The sequence below is a fragment of the Sceloporus occidentalis genome, unplaced genomic scaffold (assembly GCF_023333645.1).
Source record: "Sceloporus occidentalis isolate IW3139 unplaced genomic scaffold, rSceOcc1.0.p SCAF_1, whole genome shotgun sequence".
Taxonomy (NCBI): domain Eukaryota; kingdom Metazoa; phylum Chordata; class Lepidosauria; order Squamata; family Phrynosomatidae; genus Sceloporus; species Sceloporus occidentalis.
This window is the reverse complement of record NW_028316981.1, coordinates 3,533,955-3,560,010: the sequence shown is the minus strand read 5'-3', so window position 1 is coordinate 3,560,010 and position 26,056 is coordinate 3,533,955. Positions and strand designations below refer to the sequence as shown.

Below are 26,056 nucleotides of genomic sequence, written 5' to 3'. Positions count from 1 at the left end.
GTGTGTGTGTTTTAACAAGCATGACTAATACCACCATGCCTAGGCCCAGAGGAAGATTAAAGGCCCTCCCTCCATCTTAACTGCTACCATCCTGGTCTTGGAGGGAGACAAAAACCAGAAGTATCTTCCCCACTGCAGTTCTTCTCCTTTTGGGGCATGCCTTCTTAGACTATAAGCCTGAGGATAGAGAACTGTCAAATTAACAATCAGAGTATGTATAAATAAATAAATAAATAAATAAATACCTACAGAAGAACACACAACACTGATGTGGACACAGGTACAAAGCTCTACCACAAGGCCAGATGCCAATTTTTCATGGTAGGTCACCAACAATACAATGGATTGAATGAGAACATAGACTAAGAACATAAACAAAGTTCCCCATGGTCGGACAGGGGGCCATGGAGAAAGGGGCATGTATTGGAAGGCCTTTATGATCATGCTGTTTCAGTGTGTCACTGGCTACACCAATATGGGTGCATTGCTTATGCGATCGAGTTGCCAGTCGCACAGCCAATGGCAAAACCGTTGAATGGCTGAGGCTCCGATTAAGTCAGGCTATAAAGAAATTGCAATCAGATCTTCAGTCTTCAAGGGGAAACTTTGTGTGTATTGAAGAGGAAGAGAGAAGGAGGGAAGGAGGAATAAGAAGCCACCGTCTTAAACCTGGGAAGGGCATCAAATGTCTTGAACTGGTCGGAAAACTACACATATAGCCTTTGTTATAATGTCAGTTCACACCAAAGAACAATGCAGTGGTGGAAGTCTGTATACACTGGCATTTCCATGGGGCAGAATTTTTATTGGGGGAGGCAATGCCCTAATTCCCCCATGAACACAATAGATTCACCCTGCTTAGACCTCACTATAGATGTTTATCCAGAGAGAGATATGTAAATGTGCAAATGTGGCCTACCTTTCCTATTTATGTATTGTGAAGTTGAAGGCTTTCATGGCTGGCATCCATAATTTTTGGTGGGTTTTTCAGGCTATGTGGCCGTGTTCTGGAAGAGTTTATTCTTGACGTATCACCAGCATTTGTGGCTGGCATCTTCATAAAAGGTTGGCAAGGAAGTGAGTTGTGTGTGTGTGTGTATACTGTGTGATCCTAGGTTGGAAGGATTATTTATTTATTTATTCCTATTATTTATTCATTTACATTTATTTATTGATGTGTTCCTGCTTTATATTAAGGTCCTAAGGCGAAGTAGAGAAAATGAAGCTCCTGGTTTTAAGGGATCTCTGACATCAATGTAAGCCAGCCAATTCCTGAAGTTTGTGCTTCCTCAGTGGCTTCTGGATTTGGATCTGTGACCCCATACACCTTTTGTTCCCTCCACTGCATTTGCCACTTGAGACTTATGCATGCATGCAAACCTAAGGCCAAAGGATGAACTGGATCCTGTTGGATTGTTGACATCACTAGAGCTCAGTCAATCCCTGAAGCTCCGGTTTCCTTGGCATCTTTCTTGCTCCTGAGTCTTTTGTGACATCACAGCACAAAGGCTTAAGAGGACTTGCTTGCCTGGTTGGGCTTCAGAGCAGTTCAGGCTACTTGGCGCACTGGAGGCACAGTCAGAGCCTGGCCAGTTGAACATCACCCATTCCATCCTCTAGGTAAGCAAAAGAGACTTCAGTGGGGCTCTTTGCAGGTCAGCCTCTATCCCCAGAAAAAGGTGAATCTCTTCCCTCTTTGGCAGCCCCAATTGGCAAAAAGCAATGCAGTAGTTCCCTGGTAGACTCTGCCCCCTTCACAGACCATAAGGGTTGCCTCTCTGTGCTTCCATTGTGGGAAGAATATGGGATCTTTTTTAAGAATTAAAAGCACTTTGGGAAGGGGGGACTTTGCTAATATACAAACTCTTCTTCATTCCTGCACACCCCCGATCACCTTCCCATCTCCCACTGCCCAGATGCTTATCTTTCTCCTGCTTCTTCCATGCACCAGCCTCCTCCTCATTCTCCCCTTTGGGGGTCCAGATAGCACTATCCTTAGATTCCTGACATCTACCTACACTTTGTCAGATTCATCCAGAGGATGAGTTATGACAGGGACAGGATACGGGACATTAAGTTTGGCCTACTTGCTTTTAGTCAGATGGTGGATGCAGAGGAGAGTAGAGGGGGAGCCCTGGTATCACAACAATTAGGAGGAAGAAGGAAGCTAACTAAATTCATAGACCTCCAGGGGAGAGCCACTGTGGCTCACCAGTTAAGAGGGTTGGACTACAATTTTGCAGACTAGGGCTTGATTTCCAGATCAGCCATAAAACAAACTGGGTAAGCTTGGGCAAGTCACATGTTCCCAGCCTCAGGGGAAGGCAATGGCAAATCTACTCTGAACAAATCTTGCCAAGAAAATCCCATGATAGGGTCACTGTAAGTCAAGAATGACTTGAAGGCACAGGACAACAGTATAGCAACAAATGGATTAAACTTTGCAAATTGTAACAAGCTGCTTCTCTCTCAGCTGAGCTGGAGATTTTAACACAGCCCTTTCCACTTTCCTAGAGATGAGCTCCCTCCTCAAACGGGAGAAAAGGCACCCTCATCTCCCTACTGGAGATGATCCATGGGAACTAGACAGACAGGACCAGGCCCTGACAATGCCACTCTAGACTTTAGCCAGGGTGGGCTTCCAATCGCAAACAGCCTGGACCATTTCCAGGGCCATAAGAGAACACTTTCTCTGCTTGGAGGAGCCTCCAGCACTGATGCTCCACTGTCAGGGAGCCCTCCAGAGAACAAGGCCATGAACAAAGAGGCATGTATGATTGGTGCATTTGCTATTTTAAAAACCATGACTAAACTGCAGGTCTTTTCATCTCAGCAGTCCGCTAGACAAGATCCTAAAATCAGACAAATGCTTCCGAGAGGAAAAAAGAGTTGGGCCACCCTCTGTTTCTCATGGCTCTTTGACAGGATGAGCACTTATTATCGTTGATACAGTGCCCTCACTGTACATGGTGCTTTCAAACTAAAAGAACAACCATCCAGAGCTGCTAAAGACATAAAATCATATATATTTATACAGTGAGATAGAGGAAAGAAGAAGCAGTAACAAATACAAACCTTTGCAATACAAAAGTTAAAAATTAATCATTGTATCCAGATTCAACTAAAAAAAAAAAACAATATGGAAAGGGATCTTGCAGCACCTTTGAGACTGTGGGAAAGAAGTTGTAGTAGACTTGGTCTACTTCCTCAGATGTTTGCCTGTAGCATATTGTAATATTTTTTGTAATAACTTGTAATATTTTGTTTGAGAAGTAAAATACATTTTAAAAGGGGAGATAGATATTTTGCCTTTGAAATATTCTTTCAGATCTGTTTGACTGCTCTGAAGCATGCATTGATCTAATACTTGGGTAAAGGATCTGCTTTTAACAAAGGTTTCTGACTGAGGCCTGTTACAGACAGACTAAAATAAAGCTGCTTCGAGTAACTTTGGAGGTATGGTATTTCAGTGATACATGAGTCCTAAGAGTCTGGAAGCTGCCCCAAAGCTGCACTCCAGTCCTTAGGACTGGAGCATGGCTTTGGTGTGGCTTTTGGACTCTTAGGATGCATGCATCATTGAAATACCATACCTCCAAAGTGACTCGAAGCAGCTTTATTTTGGCCTGTCTGTAACAGGCCTGAAGCTTCTTTTCAGATTTGATATATTGTTTTTCACATTGGGGTTCTTGTATCCTTCCCATAATATCCTGCTTAACTGGTGAACTGGGTGAGAGTGGCTCTGTGACAAGTGGGCTTCTTGGGCTGTTTTGCACAGTGCAGGAGATGTGGCCAGAATGTCTGGAAATTTTGTGGCTTCCACTATTGTTCTCATCCAGTCATGGCTGGTGAATTTGGTGAGCATGTGCCATACTTGGAAATTGATGTTCTGGGCCATCTGACTGTTCCGAATGGCTGGGGACCATTACAAAAACGGCGCAGCCCCTTTCTTTTCTCAGCACAGTTGCTTTCTCTCACAGCTTAGACAAGACAAATAGAGAATCAGCAAGAAGCAAGATGGATAAAGTGATCCTCCTCCTCTGCCTCCTACATGTTTGCTGCTGACAGGAGTCCTGATGGTGCATGGAAATGCCAGTTATGCAGCCATAACATTGTGAGTTCAAGCTTGCAGGGCTCCAAGTTGACTCAGCTTTTCATCCTTTCGTAGACTAGTAAAATGAGTATCCAGCTTGGGGATAACTGGCTTACACATTGTAAACTGCTTAGAGAGTGCATAGTTCACTATGAAGGAGTATAGAAATGTAAATACTACTGCTATTGCTACTGCTAACGTCAATCATATCTGTACTTGCCACGCCCTCTCCCTAATAATAATAATAATAATAGTATTTATATACCACCTTTCCAACAGATCAAAGTGGTTTACAAAATGCATAAACAATTACATAACACATAAACAACTAAAAATTCATCCCCTTACATTAACTAAACACAGTTAAATTAATCAAATTACAGTTAACATCAAAATAAATTTGTCCTTGCTGGGCCCCAAGCCCCCCATTCCCTTGCACAAGACAGCTATACAATTCGGTGTATCTATACAAGGTCAGGGATGGAGGCAAAGACAAGTGGTGATATATACCTGCAAAGGATTCCAGTCTGGAAAGATAAAAAGGAACTTCCTATTGAAAAATTAAAAACAACAACACTTGACCAAACCCAAAACAGATGACCCCTGCCTGTATCACTCCTAACTGACAGATCAAAGCCCAAGTGCAAGATACATTAACATTATTATCTGTGAAGCAGAAATGATAGAGATTAACACGAAACAATTTGGATGTATGAAGGTTGCTTCCCCAAGAAAACATCTTCTATACTGCTGTCATTTCTATGATTTCTCCTTAATGTGATATTTGTGATGTTTCAAAAGGTGTGTATTCTGAGAAAAACATTTCCCACAGAAGCAGCAGATGTATGGTCACTTCCCTGTGTGGACTCTCTGGTGCCTCAAAAGATGTTGCCTCAGAACAAAACATTTTTCACATTGCTGACATTTGAATGGTTTCTCGCCTATGTGGAGTCTCTGATGTACTGAAAAGCTGGATGTATGAGCAAAACATTTTCCACACTGCTGGCATTCGTATGGTTTCTCTCCTGTGTGGACTTTCAGGTGACTCTTAAGGTTTGACTTATGAGCAAAACATTTCCCACAATGTTGGCATTTGAATGGTTTCTCTCCTGTGTGGACTCTCTGATGAATAAGGAGGTTTGACTTCCGAGCAAAACATTTCCCGCACTGTTGGCAGTTATACGGTTTCTCTCCTGTGTGGACTCTCAAATGCATGAAAAGGTCTGACTTGAGAGCAAAATTTTTCCCACACTGCTGGCATTCGAATGGTTTCTCTCCTGTGTGGACTCTCTGATGAGTCACAAGATCAGAACAGCAAACAAACTCACTCCCACACTCCTGGCATCTGTATGGCTTCTGTTTTGTTTGGTCTGTTGTATAGCTCACCATATGTGAATTATAAATAAAACATTTCCCACAATCTTGCCATCTGCATTCTGCACCTGGTATGTGGACTCTCTGGCAGCTCATAAGATGCAGATCAGTGTACACATCCATCTTCCTTGAGTGATTTCCTGCAAAGAAGGACAAGCACAGACAATACTGAATTTCAGCATTCAGTGAGGAAGATCATCTGAGAATAACTATGGAGCTAAGCAAGCTCAATTTCCTGAAGGGGAAAGAAAAAACCAAACACCAGTGAACAAGGAGCTATTGTGTCTTCTCCTCCTCCCTATCTTCCTGAATATCATTCATAATAACTTAATGCAACCATTTGATATGTCTGGAAGAAGGACCTGGGAATAAACTGCTGCCTTGGAAGCCATTCCCTACTGGTTCTGTTCTGGTCCTTCCTAGAGATACCTTCCATCCAGAATGTCAAACTAACCATGACAGAAGCTTCAGTATGAAACCACTTGATATGTCTGGACAAAGAGCTGTTTTGGAAGCCATTGCTTTCTAGCCCCGTTTTGGTTCTCCTTGGACATACCTCCTATTCAGCAAGTGTCAAACTAACCATGACAGAAGGTTCAATAGGAAAAGCTGAGCAAGGGAGTTGGAATTCCAAGTCATCCGAGAACTTCATGGATGGGCAGGATTGGAACTCAGATTTCAGTAAGGGATAGAACAGGGGTGCCCAAGATGTGGCCCAGGGGCCGGATGTGGCCCACCAAAGGATTCTTGGAGGCCTGGAGCCAAATAGTCAGGAGGCAGAGGATGTCCCTGTTCCCAGAGTCCTCGCCTGATTGCAGGACATGAGCAATGGACCCTTCCCCCAAACTTTGCTTCTCCTTCCCAGGAGAGCTTTTGCTGGGGGCAGGCTTACAGCTCCTCCCACCCCATTGGCCAGGCTTTGGGGCCTTCCTTTCTGTGAGGGGGGGAAGAAGGAGGAGGAGGCTGCCACATTTTTGGCTAGGTGGGCAGGCCTAGCCGTGGCCCAGGGACTGGTCACCATGCAAGAGGCCTGTTGGGCGAAATCTGTGTGTGTGGGGGTGATGGTTGTGGTGTGTTTTTCTAACTTGGGGGTGTGTTGTTGTTGTGTGCCTTCGAGTTGTTGGGGACTTATGTCAACCCTCAGGTGACTCTATCATGGGGGTTTCTTGGCAAGGTTTGTTCAGAGGAGGTTTTGCCATTGCCTTCATCAGAGGCTGAGAGAATGTGACTTCTTGCCCAAGGTGTCACCCATTGCAGGGGGTTAAGGCCACTGCCACTGCCGCCGCCTTTCCCACGCTTTTGGCAGAGAGGGCAGGCAGGCATTGCTGGAGGAGCCATGCTAGGTCTCTTGCCTCTTAGCCTGACCAGATATGATTTGTTTCTGGCAGCTCTCCATTCAGCTTCCCTCTGGTCCTGTCCCAGAATGGTGTACAAAAGAAATTTCTTGCACTTGGGTTGCCATAGCTCTCTTCCACAAAACCTCAGATGCACGTCTATGAAAGCTTATGATACAACTTTTTTCACACAGTCTCAAAGGTTCTACAAGATCCCCACTGTTTTCCTACCAGAAGAGTTTCTCTTCTTCTCTTAACAATTTGGCTATACCCCTAATAACTTTCTTTGTTCTCTTATCACAGGCTGTGAGAGGGTGAGGCCAGCCCTGCTCATTATCACCCCATCTCTTCTAAGTTGTTGCTTTCTCTGCTTCTGCTTTCTATGCTGAGAAACTATAAAAGTTCAGTTTGCTCACAACCCCCTCTCCAGTCCTCAAGATGAAAGGCACATGGCCAACCTCTACCTTTCAGTCAGTCTCAGAGATGGTACATCTTTTCAGTTCAAACTGCTTGGTACAATTCCCAGGTAGTTGGCAAAAGGTGCAAATATTCTGTGTTTTTTTTCTTGAACTCTGCCTATACCCAGAGGCTCCCCCATATCACTTGGGGGAGGGCATACACAGCAGTGTCAACTCCAACAGGCACAGTGTAGATACCAGCCAAGTATATCAAATCTGCTCATTGCATAGCATCAAGGACTTCAGAACTTGTTGCTCCAATTCAATCAACAACTTCACATCTACTGCCCTATGTTAAATGATGAACAGCATGAACTTAGAAATGCCATTCTGACAATAGGGCAGCCATAGAGTATTTACCTTTGCTACACAATCATGAGTGTGAAGAGATCAAAAATATGTGCTGCTTTAACTTGTCAGATAATTTTATTATTAATAATTTGATTGAACAACTACATAATTTAAACACTCAGATCCATCAAGATGTTGGATATTCAGGACTATGGAACTGGTTAACTTCCTGGTTGCTGGATTTTCATTGGCTAAAACAAATCCTTGCATATGACACTGTCATTCTGTGTATCATGATTGTATTTTGCTATCTCTTGCAATGTATTCCTTCCTTGTATCAAATGTTGCATGGGTGGATTGCACTCTCAGGTCCTCAGGGAAAAACCTACTACAGTCACAGAGAACTAGACTAGTAACTACCTCCCAGAGGACATTTGCTTCTGCCGCTCCAAAAATCTGGAATGATATGCCGGATGAGATCCGCCAACTAACATCTTTCGAGGCCTTTAAGAAGGCAATAAAAACATATCTCTTCTGGCGGGCCTTCCCAAATTGATCCCCTAATTTCACTCTCCGCGTGCCTAAATTGTTTCTCTTCGGACCAATTTGAATACTTTTGATATTATTGTTTTCTCTTTTTATATGCTGTTACCCGCCTTGATCCAACACAGGGAAAGGCGGGATATAAATAAATACTATTATTATTATTAATATTATTATTATTATTAATCCATCAGCCTCATATAGTGCTACCTAGCCTGGGATAATGAAATTAATTGCTTCCCTTTCGGATTAAAACAAGAGAAATTCCTACTAGTTAGACATAAACTGCAAACATTAATCTGGCTCTTCCTCTAAGGAAGAAAACAGGTTAACTATTACAGGTATAAAATCCAAAGGTCGAGGCACAGATGATTAACCAGCCATGCTGCATTCTTCCTACATTTTTGTTTTCTGCCTATAAAAGAAAGAGACTTGCATGTTTGCAGTATCAATTGAATTGGCAAGTGCCAACTGAGTTGGCCAGGTGTCAATTAAATTGTCCATACCAGATGGCTGGTTTTGTCTGATTTCTTTACAACTAAGGCTGTACAGACCTGCCAAAAGGGCCGGCGTTGGGGTGGAGTGGGGGCCTGGCAACTGCACACCCCAACTCCTCCCCAAAGCAGTGTCATGCCACCCGCCCAACCAGATGGTGAATGGCGGCACATATCTTTGGCACAACAATTAGTCATGCTGCACTGAAGAAACGGGGAACAGCCACACGGTGGCGGCAAGGGCACCCTTTTTCCAAGCCAAAAAGTGGCATTTGGCTGCTTCTTTTTGGCCCAGAAAAACACCAGATCGAGGCTGTAGCGTGTGGTTGCTGCAGCCCCAATCTGGTACTCAAAGGGTCTGTGGCAGGCTGCTCCTTTGGGGTGGTCTGTTTCACCCCTAAGAGGAACTTCTACTCCCATGCTGGCCTGCCTATACAGAAAAGCGCAATAACATTCAAAATCCACAAAATAGTGATACCTTTATTGGCCAACCAAAATGCACAAAATAGATGAAGCAAGCTTTTTAAGATCAACTGTGGCTTCTTCATTGGGCAAACGTATTAAAAATCAAAACAGGAAAAAGGCATTACTGTTTTGTGGATATTGGATGTTATTGTTTTCAGTGTGGCCAACACAGCTACTCCTTTTTATCAACACTCCCATAGCAGCAAGTGGGGCAATACAGTTGTAGGTATGGGGTGCAGTTTCTGGCCCAGTAGTTTTGGAGGATGGCCAGGTGAACACCAGCCATCTGCAATGTCTATCCTTGTTATTAAATATTACAGTGACCGGGTTTATGGCACGAGCATTTTTTTTCAGGCAAGCATCAATTGTATCACTGAGCTGGCAAAGCAATCCTCTTCCTTCAAGCCCTGATATCTGACACCATAATCCCAGATCTTCCTCCTGCCTATGTGAGAGATGAGCTTAGGCTCTGGAGCTGACAGTGAAGTGTAGAAAAGAAGGGATCATGACTGTCCCACAGAGGGACATGGGGCTTGCTAGCATTGTTGAGAGAACATAAAATGTAACTGCTATGAGATACATGAAGCTGAACCTCATCCCTTAGTATGTGGTTTCACAGTTAATTTATCAGCTCTAAAGAAGCTTTGCAAATGCATTTATTCAAAGGATATTGGACCACAGAATTGTCCACAAGACGGTCATGAAATAGAGGACTATGTTCATCATTTCGGTGTGAAATAAACCTTTGAGCCTCTGCTGGATGAGAAAGTGAAATGAAAAATCCCTAAATCATACCTGGGCAAGCATTAAGGGCTGTTTCACACTACACAATTATGAAGCTATGATTACACTTTAACTGCCATAGCAACATCCTATAGAATCCTGCGAATAGCAGTTTAGAGAGAGGTATTTAGAATCCTCAAAGAGCCGTAGTTCCTCACTAAACTAGAAATCCCAGGATCTCACAGGATATTGCCATGGCAAGTAAAGTGGATTCAGGGTATGTATAGTGTGAAAAGGCCTTCACTCTGCCTAGGAAGGACAACTGATCCAAGTTTCTTACCTAGGGCAGACACATTTTTGTAGTTTTCGCTCATGACCTCCATGTACAAAGATCTTTGGTTCTGATCCAGCAGGTCCCATTCCTCCTCTGTGAAATACACAGCCACATCCTCAAAGGTCACCTGTAACAGAAAATCAAACAGGAAAAAGGTATTACTGTTTTGTGGATTTTGGATGTTATTGTTTGCATTTCCCAATCCAGTGTCCTGCAGATAATTTGGATTTCTACTACCTTTAATTCCTGTTATTTTGGCACACAAATGACAGAATACCTCTTCCTGCCCCTCACAGTAAAAATATAAGAATAATAAATGAAACAATTAGCAATTGATACCTTTCATGATGGCTCAAGACCACTTGGCTGCCTCTGTCCACCAAAGTGCTGTCACCAACCCTGTCTAAAAGCCATAGATTTCATGAACTCAGACATAGAGCAAGCCCTGCTGACAGACTTGAGGGGTTGCTGCAGGGCATGCATTGCATGGGAGCCCAGTCCCACCACTGCTGCTCTTAAGTGGCCGGGCCTGATTTAAGTGTGTGTGTGTGGGGGGGGGGGTTAGATTACTTCTAGTCTTGTATGTTTTAAATTTTGTATGTTGTATTTTTAAAAATGTTTTACTGTTTCAATTGGATTATTTTCATTAGAATCATAGAGTTGGAAGAGACCACAAGTGTTTTTACTGTGTTGTTTTAATGTGTGTGTGTGTGTGTGTGCTGCCTTGGGTCCTAATTTGGGAGAAGAGTGGGATAAAAATAAAGTAAAATAAAGAGCAAGGGCAAGATGGCAGGAAGCACTGATTAACTGAGCCCCATGGCAGGTGGGAGGATGACATCTGATCATCAGTCGCATACCAGACTGATAAAACAAAGTTTCAAGTTGGGGAGGTGGAGGTTTAAGAACACTGGAGGATCCTTCCATTCATGGTATCAAAGGTCAGGGGCCCTCCACCACATAACCTTCCCAATGGACCCATGACAAAGAAGAAAGGGATGGATGTTCACCTTTTCCAAGGGCATCTTTCCTAAAATGTCTGCCATGGAAAAGGAATTCACCAGAGCTCATCCCTCTCGATAAGTCTGGAGACCAGTCAGGCCCACCTTGGACCCCCGAGTACCTGCAGAAAATACAATTACATGTAAATATATTTAGACAGTCTTCTGTGTAACATCAAAAAGACAATGAAATTGTTCTGAGGGCAAAAGTAGCCAGAATATTCCTTAAAAGACAAAATACAGTGGCCTGTCGGTCTATGCTAGGGTTTGGTTCCAGGACCACCTGGGGATACCAACATCTCTGGATGCTCAAGTCTCATTCATTACAAAGGCAGAGTAAAATGATATAGCCCTGATATAAAATGGCAAAAGCAAGATTGGCTTTTGGAAATTTAGATACTTTTGAAATATTTTGAAACTTTGGACAGAAGTTAAGGCAGAGATAAATACAAAAACAGAGAGATACAAGTAAGCAAAGAAAGTAAACATTCAATGAATGGGAATTAGGGTTGGATAGTAATCAAAGGCAGGTAAGAAAAGAACTCTCCAGAAGCCGCCCAGGCAGCGCTTGCTTTTGGATGGAAGCACAATGGCAGCTGGCTCTCCTTCTCCCTTTGGGCCGCCTGCCCCTTCCTCACATCCAGGGCCCTCTGCCCCAGGCTCCACAAGGAGGCAGGAGGCAGCAGGGGCCAGAAACTTCTTCGGACCGCAGATAGGGTTTAATTAAATATTAACCATTAATTAATTAGGATCAATATTAACTCCTCCCTCCTCCTCTGCCTGGAAGAGGCGAAGTGGCGGAGGAGCCTTGTGTCCCACATGCGGGCCCCGGGCCTTCGGTTCTGCAGGCCTGCTCTGCCCCTTCCCTCCATCGTTGGGGAGGAGGAAAAGGGAGAGGAAGGGGCTGTTTTCGGGGGAGGGAGGGAGGGAGGGAGGGAGCGAAGCCGGGTCTCCTTCCTCCCAAATGGCCGGCAGGAGCCTCCTCTCTCTCTCTCTCTCTCCCTGCGAGACAAGGCCCGCTTCCCTCTCAGTGCGCCACCGCCTTGCCTCCTGCTGCTCCGCTCACTGGGCCTCTGTCTCCTTCCCTCGCTTTCCCGGCATGGAACCCACTCCTTCCTCGGAGTGCAATGGAGTCTCCTTCCTTAGACGTCGTTAAACAAAGGCTGGATGGAGGCCATCTGTCGGGGAGGCTTTGACTCTGATTTCCTGCATGGCTCGGGATGGGATTGGATGGCCCTTGCGCTCTCTTCCAACTCTATGACCCCATGGACTTTTCCGAGCACTTCCTGCCTCTCTAGGAATCTGAGCCTCTGCTCTCTCTCCCCTTTGGAGGAAGGCTCTCTAGGAACCTAAACCTCTGCTCTCTCTCTCTCCCCTTTGGAGGAAGGCTCTCTAGGAACCTAAACCTCTGCTCTCTCTCTCTCCCCTTTGGAGGAAGGCTCTCTAGGAACCTAAACCTCTGCTCTCTCTCTCCCCTTGTAGGAGGATGCTCTAGCAATCTCAGCCTCTTCTCTCATCCCCCCTTTGGAGGAGGACGCTCTAGGACTCTGAACCTTTGCTCTCTGCCCGCTTCGAGGACGCTCTAGGAATCTAAGCTTATCTCTGTCTCCCCGGACGCTCCAGGAATCTACTCTCTCTCCCTTCTGTTGGAGGAGGACGCTCTAGGAATCTGAGCCTTTCTGCCCCCTTGGACCCTGGTTGGTGGGGAAGAGGAGGAAGAGGTATGAGGAGGGAGAGAATTTGGGAGAGAGAGAGAGAGAGAGAGAAGGGGGCAGGCCCTGACTGAGGGGGGCAGGCAGGAAAGGAGGAGCTCAGGGGGGCACCTTGTGGGAAGGGAGGGAGGGAGGGAGGGAGGAGACCCCCTACTCATGCATTGTGTCTCTGTGTCCAAACAGAAATAGTAGAAATAAGGCAGTTTGACAGAATCCAGACTCCTTTGACAGAGCATCCTGGGAGTTGTAGTGTGGTAGCATGGCTAACATTCAGAATTTTTCTTATGCCCAGAAGTTTAAAAGTATAGTACTGAAATGAGAGCAAAGGTGGTTATTCCAGGTCATCTCAGATGTTCTCTTTTGGAGTGTAAACAATTTGGAAATGGCTCCTAACTTATCATTCTAACCCCAATAAAAGAAAGCACTGCATAAACAGTTTGAGGACAATGAAACAAAACATGTAGATAATGGTTTGATTGATGGGTGCCACGAGAGAGAGATTGATTCAGTGTAACCAATGAAATGTGATTTGTAGTTTCCTTTGTTCAAAATGCTATAAAAACCTTCAGGGTCCCAGTAATTTGGATGGATTTCCTACTGGGAACAGCTGCAGCTAAAACTAGACATGCTTCTTTTCCAGTCCAGCTCCTTGGCCTCCCTGCTGATTTCTAGTAAACATTCTGGGTTTAATAATAATAATAATATGTTTTATTTATAGACCGCTATTCCGCGATGATCATAGCGGTGTACAGTAAAATCGTTAATACAATAAAAATACAGTTAAAGGAGGGAGAAGTCTCATCCTTCAGGCAGTCCAAGATGTTGCTGGTCTGCCTGCTGGCTCCCTCTGAGGCCGAGATGACAGTTGAGGAGGGAGGGGCCTCTTCCTTCAGGCAGTCCAAGATGTTGCTGGGTCTGCCTGATGGCTTCCTCTGAGGCCGAGATGACAGTTGAGGAGGGAGGGGCCTCTTCCTTCAGGCAGTCCCTGATGTTGCTGGGTCTGCCTGATCTCTCCCTCTGAGGCCAAGATGACAGTTGAGGAGGGAGGGGCCTCTTCCTTCAGGCAGTCCAAGATGTTGCTGGTCTGCCTGATGGCTCCCTCTGAGGCCAAGATGACAGTTGAGGAGGGAGGGGCCTCTTCCTTCAGGCAGTCCAAGATGTTGCTGGTCTGCCTGATCTCTCCCTCTGAGGCCAAGATGACAGTTGAGGAGGGAGGGGCCTCTTCCTTCAGGCAGTCCAAGATGTTGCTGGTCTGCCTGCTGGCTCCCTCTGAGGCCAAGATGACAGTTGAGGAGGGAGGGGCCTCTTCCTTCAGGCAGTCCAAGATGTTGCTGGTCTGCCTGATCGCTCCCTCTGAGGCCAAGATGACAGTTGAGGAGGGAGGGGCCTCTTCCTTCAGGCAGTCCAAGATGTTGCTGGTCTGCCTGATGGCTCCCTCTGAGGCCAAGATGACAGTTGAGGAGGGAGGGGCCTATTCCTTCAGGCAGTCCAAGATGTTGCTGGTCTGCCTGATCGCTCCCTCTGAGGCCGAGATGACAGTTGAGGAGGGAGGGGCCTATTCCTTCAGGCAGTCCAAGATGTTGCTGGTCTGCCTGATCGCTCCCTCTGAGGCCGAGATGACAGTTGAGGAGGGAGGGGCCTCTTCCTTCAGCCAGTCCAAGATGTTGCTGGTCTGCCTGATCGCTCCCTCTCTTGATTAAGATAATCAATAATCTATAACAGTAGTTTGGGAGGCAACAGCCCTCTTGGACAGAGGAGGCAAAAGACCTGGCAAACCACAAGGCCCAGGATGATGATGATGATTATTATTATTATTATTATTATTATTTGTATCAACCTCTCCAAGCAGATTGAGGCAGCTAACAATAATAAAGCTAAAGCACCCTTAAAACACAATAAAACAGTTATCACCATTATATCCAAACTCACCCGTCCACAATTAAATATTAAACAATTGTTAAAACAAGGCAGAGGCAGCTCTGGACAGAAGTGGATGCTTGCTGGAATTAATAGGAAAAATTACTAGGGTGTTAACCTGGGAAGGCTGCCAGAAGACATACACCTTGATCACCTTTTTTAAAGCGTTCAAGATTGGTCATGTGCTGGATCTCCTCCTCCAGCAGGCTGTTTCATAATTTGGGGGCAGCAGAAGAGAAGGTCCTCTGTGTAACTGCCACCAGCCTAGTTCTCGCTGGCTGCAGTCAGATTTTTCTAGAGGATCTAAGTGTGTGGGGCAGATTATTTGGGAGAAGGCGATCCTGTAAGAATGAGGCTGCAGCACTTAAAGTGGCATCTGACTGCCTTATTTCTACAGTGAGCATGATGCCCCCCCCCAGATTGGGAAAAGGGCCCCTGGTTTGGATGGATGTGGGGAAAGAGGAAGAAGAGGAGGGGAAGGAGATCCCTGGAGCAGAAAAACAGACCTTTTCCCCTTAGGCAATGAAAATAATAATAAAATTATAACCTAGTAAAATACACAAAATACATAATAAATTACAATAAAAAGTTAACTCCTAATTCCGTTAAAACAAGTTCTAACAAATCGACAGTGGGATGGAAGAATACAAATTCAAGGAAGGGAGGATTTCTTATATGAAGTCAGGAGGATAAGGTGGCCAGAAGAGATCCGTCTAGGGTTGCCATAAATCAGGACCTCCAAACCAGGACAAATGTAGGACAAAATTATGAAATGTAGGACACTTTTTTTTTAATGGGGCCTCCATTTTAAAAAAAGTGTCCTACATTTCATAATTAAATCGTTGGTGGCCCCGCGCGCTCCTTCCCAGCCTCTGCCTCCCCTCCTTCTTGGCCTCCACAGGGGCTGGAAAGGAGGGCGCGGGGCCACCGGCCATCGCTGGGGGCCTCCCCTTCTTCTTGGCCTCCTCGGAGGCCGCAGGCCGCAGGGAGGCAGAGAGGGTGGTGCGGCCACGCGCAGGAGGCATCAACTCCCTGTTCGCCTCCTCCACCCCAGGCCTCGCTGCCCTCTTCTTCCTCCGTTTGGCCATGCGAGGTGGAAGAGGAGGAGGGCAGCGAGGCCCTGTAGGTTGCAGCACAACCCCACTGCAACCGGGGTTGTCCCGGTTTTTGGCGGCACCCGTGACAGGAGCGGGCAGGTGCCGCCAAAACTGGGAAAATCCCAGTTGCAGCCAGGTTATGGCAACCCTAGATCCGTCTTAACTGCCCTCCTGAAAGCATCCAGGGAGGTATGTGTGAGTGTTTTGGGGGAGGAGGAATGAAACTGAGGGACCCCTCATTTCCTCAGGAACCCCAGTCTGGGGGCAGAGGATGAGCAGAGGCAGGGCTCCCCTCATCCTTCCCTTCCCAGAGTCTCCCTGCAGGAAGAAGTATATTAATGTAAAAACAATGTAGGAACAGCAAAAGAAGAGCCAAACTGGATCTGCTTCCTCCCCCCCCCCCCCCCAATTTTCATTCCTTCCTATGGGAATCCACACAAGAAAGATGTGAAAGTAATACCATACACACAAATACAAACAGCCCCCCACCATACTCCAGCTGTCCCAATTTGTCAGAGAGGATCCTGATGAATCCTCTGTTGTCCCACTTTTCCACCTGCTTTTAGAATAGCTCAGTTTCTCTCCTCCTCCTCTTCCTCCCACTTTCCTCCTTCACCCTCAGCTTTCTCCTGTTGCTCCAAATTGAGTCCAGAATGCCAAATAGTTCACACTCAGTTGACTCAGAGGGAGGAAGAGAGAGAAGTGGGCAGAATCCTTTTCCTTTCCCTCCAGGCTCAGGCAAAAGCAAAAGGGCTGCAGTTTCTCCTCACTTCTGTCTTCTTCTTCATTGATAAAGTTTGCCCCCTTGACCACACCTCGGTGTTGGTAGTTCCCACATGTCCTGGGTTTGACCTGCGAAATGTTGGTGGGTATGGCATAGATACCTACCAATATCCACACACTCTGCTGCCCATCCTCCCCAGCAGCTGGCTTGGAGAGGGATCCCTGTCTCTGATCCCAGATAGGCCAAAGAGAGCCCTGTGAAGAGTTGCCATTCAGAGCCCTGGGCCTGACCTTATTCCCAACCTACAGGCTTCATCAGACATCTTGGAGAAATATAGGATTTGTGTTGTGCAGATGGGAGAGAGAAAATCATACTATATCTAGGATTGACAATATATATCTATAGCCACAGTTAGTGATAAATGGGACTCGCAAACTAAATTTGTGAGTCACTACGTATTTCCTGAGATTAAATCCCAAGGAGCACTCTTAGTCATTAGGGTGCCATAAGGCACTTTGGAGGTTTGGGGACAGTGGCCAAATTCACTTCCTCCTTATATGTAAAGATTCATTTATGTCCCACCTTTTCCATCAACAATGAGATGCAAGGCGACTTACAGTTTATTAAAAACAGTGCATTTAAAATATAAATGGAAAATGTATAAATATAAAAATTAAAAATAATTCAGTTATCTGTAAAGTTATTAAAAATTACAATTCATTAAAAGACTACATACAAAGCAACATAGGACATGAATGAAAGTCCATCACAATGTCTAAACACCTGAAGGAATAGGAATATTTTTACTGTCCAATGGAAGAAGAGCAAGAATGAGCCATCCTAGGGGTGAAACAGACTGCCCTGATAGAGTGGCTTGCTGCCCCCCCCCCCCTTGACTGCTGGATTGGGGCAGCGGAAACCTCATGCCACGGCCCTGATCCAGTGTTTTTGGCCCCAAAAAGAAACTGCAAAATGCTGCTCCTTTTTGGGGTGGAAAAAGGACGCCTTTGTCATCATGGCGGCACTTTTCAGAACTTTTGATATGCAGCATCTGATCGCCACAACGAAGGAGCATTGTAACACTGCCCGCTATGTGGTCAGGGAGGCGGTGTAATGCCAGCTTGGATGTGGTGTTGGGGCATACGTCATCCAAACACCATGCCCCCATGCCTCCCCGAAGTTAATAATAATAATAATAATAATAATAATAATAAGATTTATTTGTATACCGCTTTTCTAAAATGAATTAATCAAAGCGGTTTACAACAGTTCGCAAACAATAACATAATACAGCATATCTCAAAAACATCATAACATCATAACATCAGTGGCCATACATCTCAATACAAAGGCAACAATATAATTCTCAGTGCATATCACAAAACAGCCGATATTACATAACAACAATAACAGCAATAACAATATCCAAACAGCAATTAGCCCTCCAACCCCCAGAGTTACCACAAAAACAAAAGACTCCAGATTGCCCAGATGGTATCAGGGCACAAGCCACAGTTCTTCCGGCCGCGCTAGCAGCAGCGGCAGTGAGGACACCCCAAACAGGCGCAGGCGAGTCCTCTGGCCTCTCTCCCCGATGGCGTGGGGGGTGTGGAGGTGTCCTCCGTCGGGGCCGGCAAGCCGAGATTTTATAGAGGCCGCTGCCACCGGCCTCCTCCCGGTGGAGGGAAACGCCCCAAACAGGCGCAGGCGAGTCCTCTGGCCTCTCTCCCCGATGGCGTGGGGTGTGTGGAGGCGTCCTCCCCATGTGAGCCCACTAAGTTGGCACTTACTGCTAGTCTGTACAACCCTTTAGTCTCCCAAGGAAGGGACTTCCAAAGCCTGGGATCAGCCTCCAAAAGGCCATGTCTCCCAGACTTTCTCCCATATGAGCCTGAGAATGTGGTGGATAAGCGAAAGGGGCCTCTCCTGAAGATCTTGGAGCTCTAGTGGGCTCACATGGGGAGATACATGAGGAGGGATTATTGGCCATTATGGAAGTTTTGAGTTTTTCCGGTTGCAGCTCCAGGCCTACTTTGAGTAGATCGTTCAGAAAAGATGTTGAAAAATTGAAGTGTGTCCAGAGGAGGGCAACCAAAATGGTGAAGGGTCTGGAAACCATGCGTTATGAGAAGAGTCTTAGAGAGCTGGGTATGTTTAGCCTGGAGAAGAGTGGTTAAGAGGTGATATGATAGCCCTGTTTAAGTATGTGAAGCTAGATGGCTATCTGTTGGATATGCTTTGATTGTGAATTCCTATATGGGAGGGGTTGGACTGGATGGCCCTTGTGGTCTCTTCCAATTATATGATTTTATACCCTTGTAAAATGCCTCCATTTGTTCTTTCTGCAGGTGTGCATAGGTCCAAGATGGTCTCCTAACATAAGCAGAGAGGAGAACCTACATTGAAATCCTTCTCCATGGAAGAAACTCTAGGAAAGATGAACATAAAACAGGTTAATGTTCATCCACTCCGTCTTTTTGATGGAGCCATCAGAAATTTTTCAGTCTGGGATGCAATGGATGATCAGAGGTCATCCTTTGTCTGCAGTGGCTCAGTTGATCAGTGCCTCCTGCCATCTAGTCCTTGCATCAGTTCCCTGCCAATCAGGGCCAGAGGTGATGGGACTGGGCTTCCTACCAGTGGTGGCCCCTCAGGGGGTATTGTTCTATTCCTACATTAGCATTAAACCCATGTCTTTTAGATAAGGTTGGTCCACCATTTTCTTTTAGGGAGGCGGCTGACTCAGGCAGCTGGTTTTGAGGCTCATGAAAGGCAGTAATTCCTAATGACTTAATTTCTGGTTTTCATATTTTTATTATCAAGGATGGAAAGAGATTCTTGTGGTGTTCTATGCCTTAGGCTAAAAGAACTTATCATACAGGCTGGAAATCCAAAAAAGTCAGCTGATTCAGTGGGGCTGCCTTAGATTTATGCCAGTTAATAATGCAGATTGGCAAGACACACACGGAAGAATTCCCATGTGCTACACAAAGCCTCCACTCACATGAGAAATTTGTATCATCAGGGACTGAGATTGTAATCTTGTCTTCCCTCATGCCCTATTCTTCAGGATCCTGGGAGGTAAGGAAAAGAGATGGAAGAATATGCAAATTTATCCCACTCTATTGGTATTCTGAAGTGATGAAATAACATTTGGGATACACCATGTGTTTTTCTCCATCTTTGCTTTGTCATTTTCTAGTCATTTGCACTCCATTTTCTATTGCAGGTGACCTTTGGGGATGTCGCTCTGTATTTCACAAAGGGTGAATGGCAACTGTTGGATTGGAACCAGAGATTTTTGTATGAGGAAGTCATGATGGAAAACTATGAGAATGTGTCCTCCCTGGGTAAGGAATTTGAGTCTATTGCCCTTCCTATGGGGACTGATGATTCTTTCATACTGATTCTTGTCATACTTCTAGTTCATAAGAACTAGTTTGGATGAACTGGTGTGAACCAGCTCAAGGTCTGGTCCCCATACATATCAAGAGTTTCCATTTTGCAATAATGACTAATATCTATCAAGGGAAAGGGGGCACAGAAGGTCCTCTTTCTCTGATGGTTCTTCTCCCTCCCGAGCCTGCTTAATCCCTTTATTGGGAGAAAGGTGGGATATAAGAAAACATAATAATAATAATAATAATAATAATAATAATAATCCCATAATTCCTTCTAATATTGAGATTCAGTTTTGTATGTCCTTGTCCTTCTTTATAGGAGACATTGCGATTCATCAGAGAATCCAAACAGGAGAGAAACCATACAGATGCCAGCAATGTGGTAAATATTTTGCTCGCATATCATACCTTAAAGGACACATGAGAGTCCATACAGGAGAAAAACCATACAAATGCCAGCAGTGTGGAAAATGTTTTGCTCGCAAGTCATACCTTCTGACTCATCAGATAGTCCATAGAAAGGAGAAACCATACAAATGCCAGCAGTGTGGGAAATGTTTTGCTCGTCTGTCAGACCTAGAGAGACACCAGAGTCTCCACACAGGAGAGAAACCATACAAGTGCCAGCAGTGTAAGAAATGTTTTGCTCGCAAATCACACCTCAAGGGCCACCTGAGAGTTCACACAAGAGAGAAACCATACAAATGCGAGCAATGTGGAAAATGTTTTGCTGGCAAGTCATACCTTGTACCTCATCAGAGAGTCCACACAGGAGAGAAACCATACAAATGCCAGCAGTGTGGAAAATGTTTTGTTATCAAATCAGACCTTCTGAAACACCAGAGGGTCCACACAGGAGAGAAACCATTCAAATGCCAGCAGTGTGGAAAATGCTTTTCTGACAGGTCTGCCCTTGTGGCTCATCAGAGAATTCACACAGGAGAGAAACCATACAAATGCCACCAGTGTGGAAAATGTTTTGCTCACAAGTCAGTCCTTGTGATTCACCAGAGAATCCACACAGGAGAGAAACCATACAAGTGCCAGCAGTGTGGGAAATGTTTTGCTCACAAGTCTGACCTTGTACCACATCAGAGAGTGCATGCAGGAGAGAGACCATACAAATGCCAGCAATGTGGGAAATGTTTTGCTCACAAGTCACACTTAGTGAATCATCAAAGAAGCCATACAGGAGAAAAACCATACAAATGCCAGCAGTGTGGTAAATGTTTTGCTCGCATGTCATACCTTAAAGGACACCAGAGAATCCACACAGGAGAGAAGCCATACAAATGCAAGCAGTGTGAAAAATGTTTTGCTCATAAGTCACACTTAGTGACTCATCAGAGAATCCACACAGGAGAGAAACCATACAAATGCCAACAGTGTGGAAAATGTTTTGCTTTCAGGTCAAACATTTTGAAGCATCAGAGAATCCACATAGGAGAGAAATGTATTCAACACAGGGAATTTCATAGATTCATAGAGTTGGAAGAGACCACAAAAGACCACTTACTGTCAGGAAGTTCCTCCTAATGTTAAGGTGGAATCTCTTTTCCTGGAGCTTGCATCCATTGCTCCGGGTCCTGTTCTCTGGAGCAGCAGAAAACAAGCTTGGTCCCTCCTCAATATGATATCCCTTCAAATATTTAAATAGGGCTATCATATCACCTCTTAACCTTCTCTTCTCCAGGCTAAACATCCCTATCATCCTAAGGCATTCCTCATAGGGCATGGTTTCCAGACCCTTCACCATTTTAGTTGCCCTCCTTTGGTCACGCTCTAGTTTCTCAATGTCCTTTTTGAATTGTGGTGCCCAGAACAGAACACAGTATTCCAGGTGGGGTCTGACTGAAGGAGAATAGAGTGGCACTATTACTTCTCTTGATCTAGACACTATACTTTTATTGATGCAACCTAAAATTGCATTGGCTTTTTTAGTGCCTCATCACACTGTTGACTCATGTTCAATTTGTGGTCTACTTGGACTCCAAGATCCCTTTCACATGTAGTTTCATTCAGCCAGGTGTCCCCCATCCTATATCTGTGCATTTCATTTTTCTGCCCTAAGTGCAGTACCTTACATTTCTCCCTGTTGAAGTTCATTTTGTTATCTGTGGCCCAGCTTTCTAGTCTATTCAGGTCATTTTGAATTTTGATCCTGTCCTCTGGGGTGTTAGCTATTCCTTGTAATTTGGTGTCATCTGCAAATTTGATAGGTATGCCCCCAATTCTGTCATCCAAGTCATTGATTAAGATGTTAAATAACACTGGGCTCAGGACAGAGCCCTGTGGGACCCTGCTGGTTACTTCTCTCCAGGATGAAAAGGAGCCATTATTGAGCACCCTTTCGCTTTGGTCAGTCAACCAATTACAAATCCATGTAACAGTTATGTTGTCTAGCCCACATTTTACAAGCTTGTTTGCAAGAATGTCATGGGAAACTTTGTTAAAGGCCGTACTGAAATTAAGATATACTATATCCATAGCATTCCTTTAATCTAACAAGCTGGTAATTTTATCAAAAAAAGAGATCAGGTTTGTCTGGCATGACTTCTTTCTCTGAAACCCGTGTTGACTTTTTGTGATTATGGAATTGCCTTCTAGATGTTCACAGACTCTCTGTTTAATGATCTGCTCCACAATCTTTCCTGGTATTGATGTCAGAGTAACTGGACAATAATTGTTAACATCTTTTTTTCCCCCTTTTTGAAGATGAGAACAACATTTGCCCTCCTCCAGTCTGCTGGAGGAAACTATTTAATCAATAGTAGTAGACTTTATTTGTTCTGCATCTCCTCTAGGGAAGAGGAGGACCTTAATTGTCAGATGGGGTATAGTGGGAATGGTTATTTATAGATTTTGTTTGTGGAATTTCAGCATCTTAAAGGAAAAAGATAATTGATAAAATGGAAGAAATTAAAATTATGACTTTAAATATTAATGAATTATCAACTTGAATGAAATTATATGCCTGAATAGGTTATTGAATTAGAAGACAGTATATATAGTAATGTTGCAGGAGACTCACAAAATAAAAAGTAGGGCTATTTTATTTAATTACAAGAAATGGAAAACACAGTTTGGATCAAGAAGTTCTAATAAAGCAAAAAAAGTAGCAATAATGACAAAGGATAAAATACATTTCCAAGTAGAAAGGGCGAAAGTAGATTTTAAAGGATGGTATGCATTTGTGAAAGGAAAATTATATCATGTTAAAACTTAGCCTGTATTTCTTGGCGGAACAAAACATCAACTTGATTACTTAAATAATGAATTTAACAGATTAGGTGGCGTTTCAGAAGGCAATCTTCCTTTAGGAACAGACTTTAATATTAATCTCAAAAATGAAGAGTAGAAAGGGTAGAATATTAATTTGAAGAGATGTATGAAAATGTAGATATAAACAAAATGAAGAAACATCCTACTCAGGCAAGTATAAAAAGTACAGTTAAATTGATTTTTTTTTCTTGGTTAAAGAAAGAAATAATGCTCAGATTAGTATATACAGAAAGAAATTGGATTTCTGATCATGCTTCATTAATTAGGACAGTAAAAATGACTAAAGGTAATAGATTTGAAAATGGAGATTTGGCCCATTTGTAGTTAATGAAAGAAAAAATAAAAAAGAAATAGATAAAGTGTTAATTGCTAATGGTTTGGTTAGGGAAAGTGTGGTATGGGATGTTTTTAAGGCGGCGTTGAGGGGAAATGTTTTGCAATATATAAAAATATGTATATAGAAAGATATTAACAGAAGAAGCAGGGAAATTACAAATAGAATATAAAAAATAAAAATAAATTTAAAAATAATGGGATAAAAAGGAAGACATAGAGGACATGGAACAGCTAGATAGTAAGAAACATTTACTGTATATGTTAAATATGAATTTCAAGCATGGGATATACAAGGGATTAAAAGATTGGCTAGATATTTGATAATGAGTAAAGAGAATAAAAGAATAAACAAAGCAACGAAAGGAAATGGATAAACAATGGCAAGATTTTATGAAAAAATTATACAAAGAGTGGTAGTAGATCAAGAGAGAGCAATTGTTTGTTGATTAAATGTCCCAATAAGTAAAGAAGACATAAAGAAGAAGTTGAGGGAGTAATAGATCAACTGAAAGGTTTAAAATCTCCTGGGCCAGATGGGCTAACTGGTAACCTTTATAAATATTTTACAAAAGAAATAAGTACTCATCTGGTAAGGACTTTCATCACAATATTTTTATTGAGTATGACTCCCAACTTTTCCAGTTAAAATAAAGAGTTTGGGATATACTCGCCGTATAAGACTACCCCTCTTCCAACGCACACCAAATAAACATTAAAAAAAACATCAGATTTGATTTCAATATGGTAATTTTAATTCAAATGACATACAGGTACTTAGTAAGAAAACTTGTTGTATACAAAGCCTGCTTGGATTGTCAGCTCTCCCTGCCTGCCCAGCTCTCCCTGTCTCCAAGACTATCGGAGCTGTAGCACAAACACAGCTCTTTTTTCCATACCCCAAGTGTCCTGGACGCCTGCAGTTTGCTCTGCCCTTCACTTACACCTTCCCTCACCTTGTCATCAGGACCACGTTAAATCACTTCTTTCCACATATCCTGGTGAGTGGATTTTTTTCTACCGTACTTGTACAGTGCCGCCCTAGCTGCTTTCATACGGTCGCCGCATATGGTGGGGATGCAGACGCGGCCGTTTTTCAGCTCCCCCCACCATCGGGCACGGCCTCGATTAAGAAAAAGAGCCCCCCTCCAGTCCATCTGCCTTGGCCCAGGCCTCAGAGGGAGAAAAGAATGCTGGACCTGATCCCCCCCCCCACCATTCCCTTCTCCTTTTAGATTGTAAGCCTAAGGGCAGGGAGCCGTGTATTATTATTCCCCCTGCTGTAAGCCACCTGGATTCCCAGTGATTGGGCGGCATATAAATACATCCTATTATTATTATTATTATTATTATTATTATTATTATTATTATATGCAGCGACCACGGGTTCTCCAGTCCGGCTCGGACGTTTCAGCACCTGCCCTATAAGACGACCCCCGACTTTTTGAGAAGATTTTCCTGGGTTAAAAAGTAGTCTTATGCACCAGAAAATACAGTAAATATAAATGCTCAGAGCAAAAGAGATCATCAATGTTTTTTTGTGGGTTTTCAGGCTATGTGGCCATGTTTGAGAAGAGTTTATTCCTGACATTTTGCCAGCCACAGATGCTGGCGAAACGTCAGGAATAAACTCTTCTAGAACATAGCCACATAGCCCAGAAAACCCACAAAAAACTATGGATGCCGGCCATAATTCTCTACTAACAAACCGGGACAAAATGCAGAAAAAATGTAGGACAAAATCCCCCAATGTAGGACAATCAAGCAAAATGGAGGCATGGCCAACTAAAAGCCAAAAACCATTATGTACCGTATTTTCCGGCGTATAAGACGACTCCCAACTTTTCCAGTTAAAATATAGAGTTTGGGATATACTCGCCATATAAGACTACCCCTCTTCCAACGCACACCAAATAAAAATTAAAAAAACATCAGAATTGATTTCAATATGGTAATTTTAATTCAAATGCTTATGACATGCAGGTACTTAGCAGGAAAACCTGTTGTATACAAAGCCTGCTTGGATTGGATTGTATACAAAGCCTGCAGATTCTCCAGCCTGGCTCGGTAGTTTCAGCACCCACCCTATAAGATGAAACCCGGCGTATAAGACGACCCCTGACTTTTGAGAAAATTTTCCTGGGTTAAAAAGTCGTCTTATATGCCAGAAAATACAGTATTTATTTTTAAAAAAAAACTATTGATGCATTCTTCTTAGTCGTGCTCAAAATGGAGATTTTGACATTGTTCCTGGACAGCAGGCAGAAATGTAGCTCCTCTTTACTGGCCAACATACTGTCAAGAAGGTGTGTGCTGGGTTCATAACCCTTGTCGAAGCAAACACAAGCAGAGTTTATGTACGCAGACAAGATGCCCAGAAGGAGGTCTGTGAAGAATCTTAGTTGTGTAGCAAACTTCCTCTCACACAGGAATGAATCTCTGGACAACAAGGTTTCTCTCAATAACAGGGCTTTTTAATCTTT

General features: G+C 43.9%; 3 protein-coding genes across 3 annotated transcripts in view; 2 read left to right on the top strand and 1 right to left on the bottom strand.

Moving 5' to 3' along the window:
- Positions 1-3,003: 3,003 nt before the first annotated feature.
- On the bottom strand, positions 3,004-12,417 carry LOC149320402 (uncharacterized). Its single transcript, XM_089502309.1, has 4 exons — positions 12,155-12,417; positions 11,117-11,229; positions 10,116-10,236; positions 3,004-5,607 (listed from the first exon to the last, which is right to left on the bottom strand). The coding sequence occupies exons 2-4, from the start codon at positions 11,150-11,152 to the stop codon at positions 4,943-4,945; spliced, it is 822 nt and encodes a 273-aa protein (XP_089358435.1). The 5' UTR covers positions 11,153-11,229; positions 12,155-12,417; the 3' UTR covers positions 3,004-4,942.
- A 341-nt stretch (positions 12,418-12,758) lies between these two features.
- On the top strand, positions 12,759-23,120 carry LOC149320401 (uncharacterized). The gene is made up of 4 exons (XM_089501607.1): positions 12,759-12,828; positions 18,906-19,009; positions 19,787-19,907; positions 20,278-23,120. Exons 2-4 carry the CDS (start codon positions 18,974-18,976, stop codon positions 21,492-21,494), a joined length of 1,374 nt encoding a protein of 457 aa, XP_089357733.1. The 5' UTR covers positions 12,759-12,828; positions 18,906-18,973; the 3' UTR covers positions 21,495-23,120.
- A 3-nt stretch (positions 23,121-23,123) lies between these two features.
- Positions 23,124-26,056, top strand: part of LOC149320400 (uncharacterized) — a 33,702-nt gene continuing 30,769 nt past the window's right edge. The window contains exon 1 of the mRNA XM_089501300.1: positions 23,124-24,574. The gene's annotated coding sequence lies outside the window, so the exon portion shown is untranslated. The remainder of the gene's footprint in view (positions 24,575-26,056) is intronic.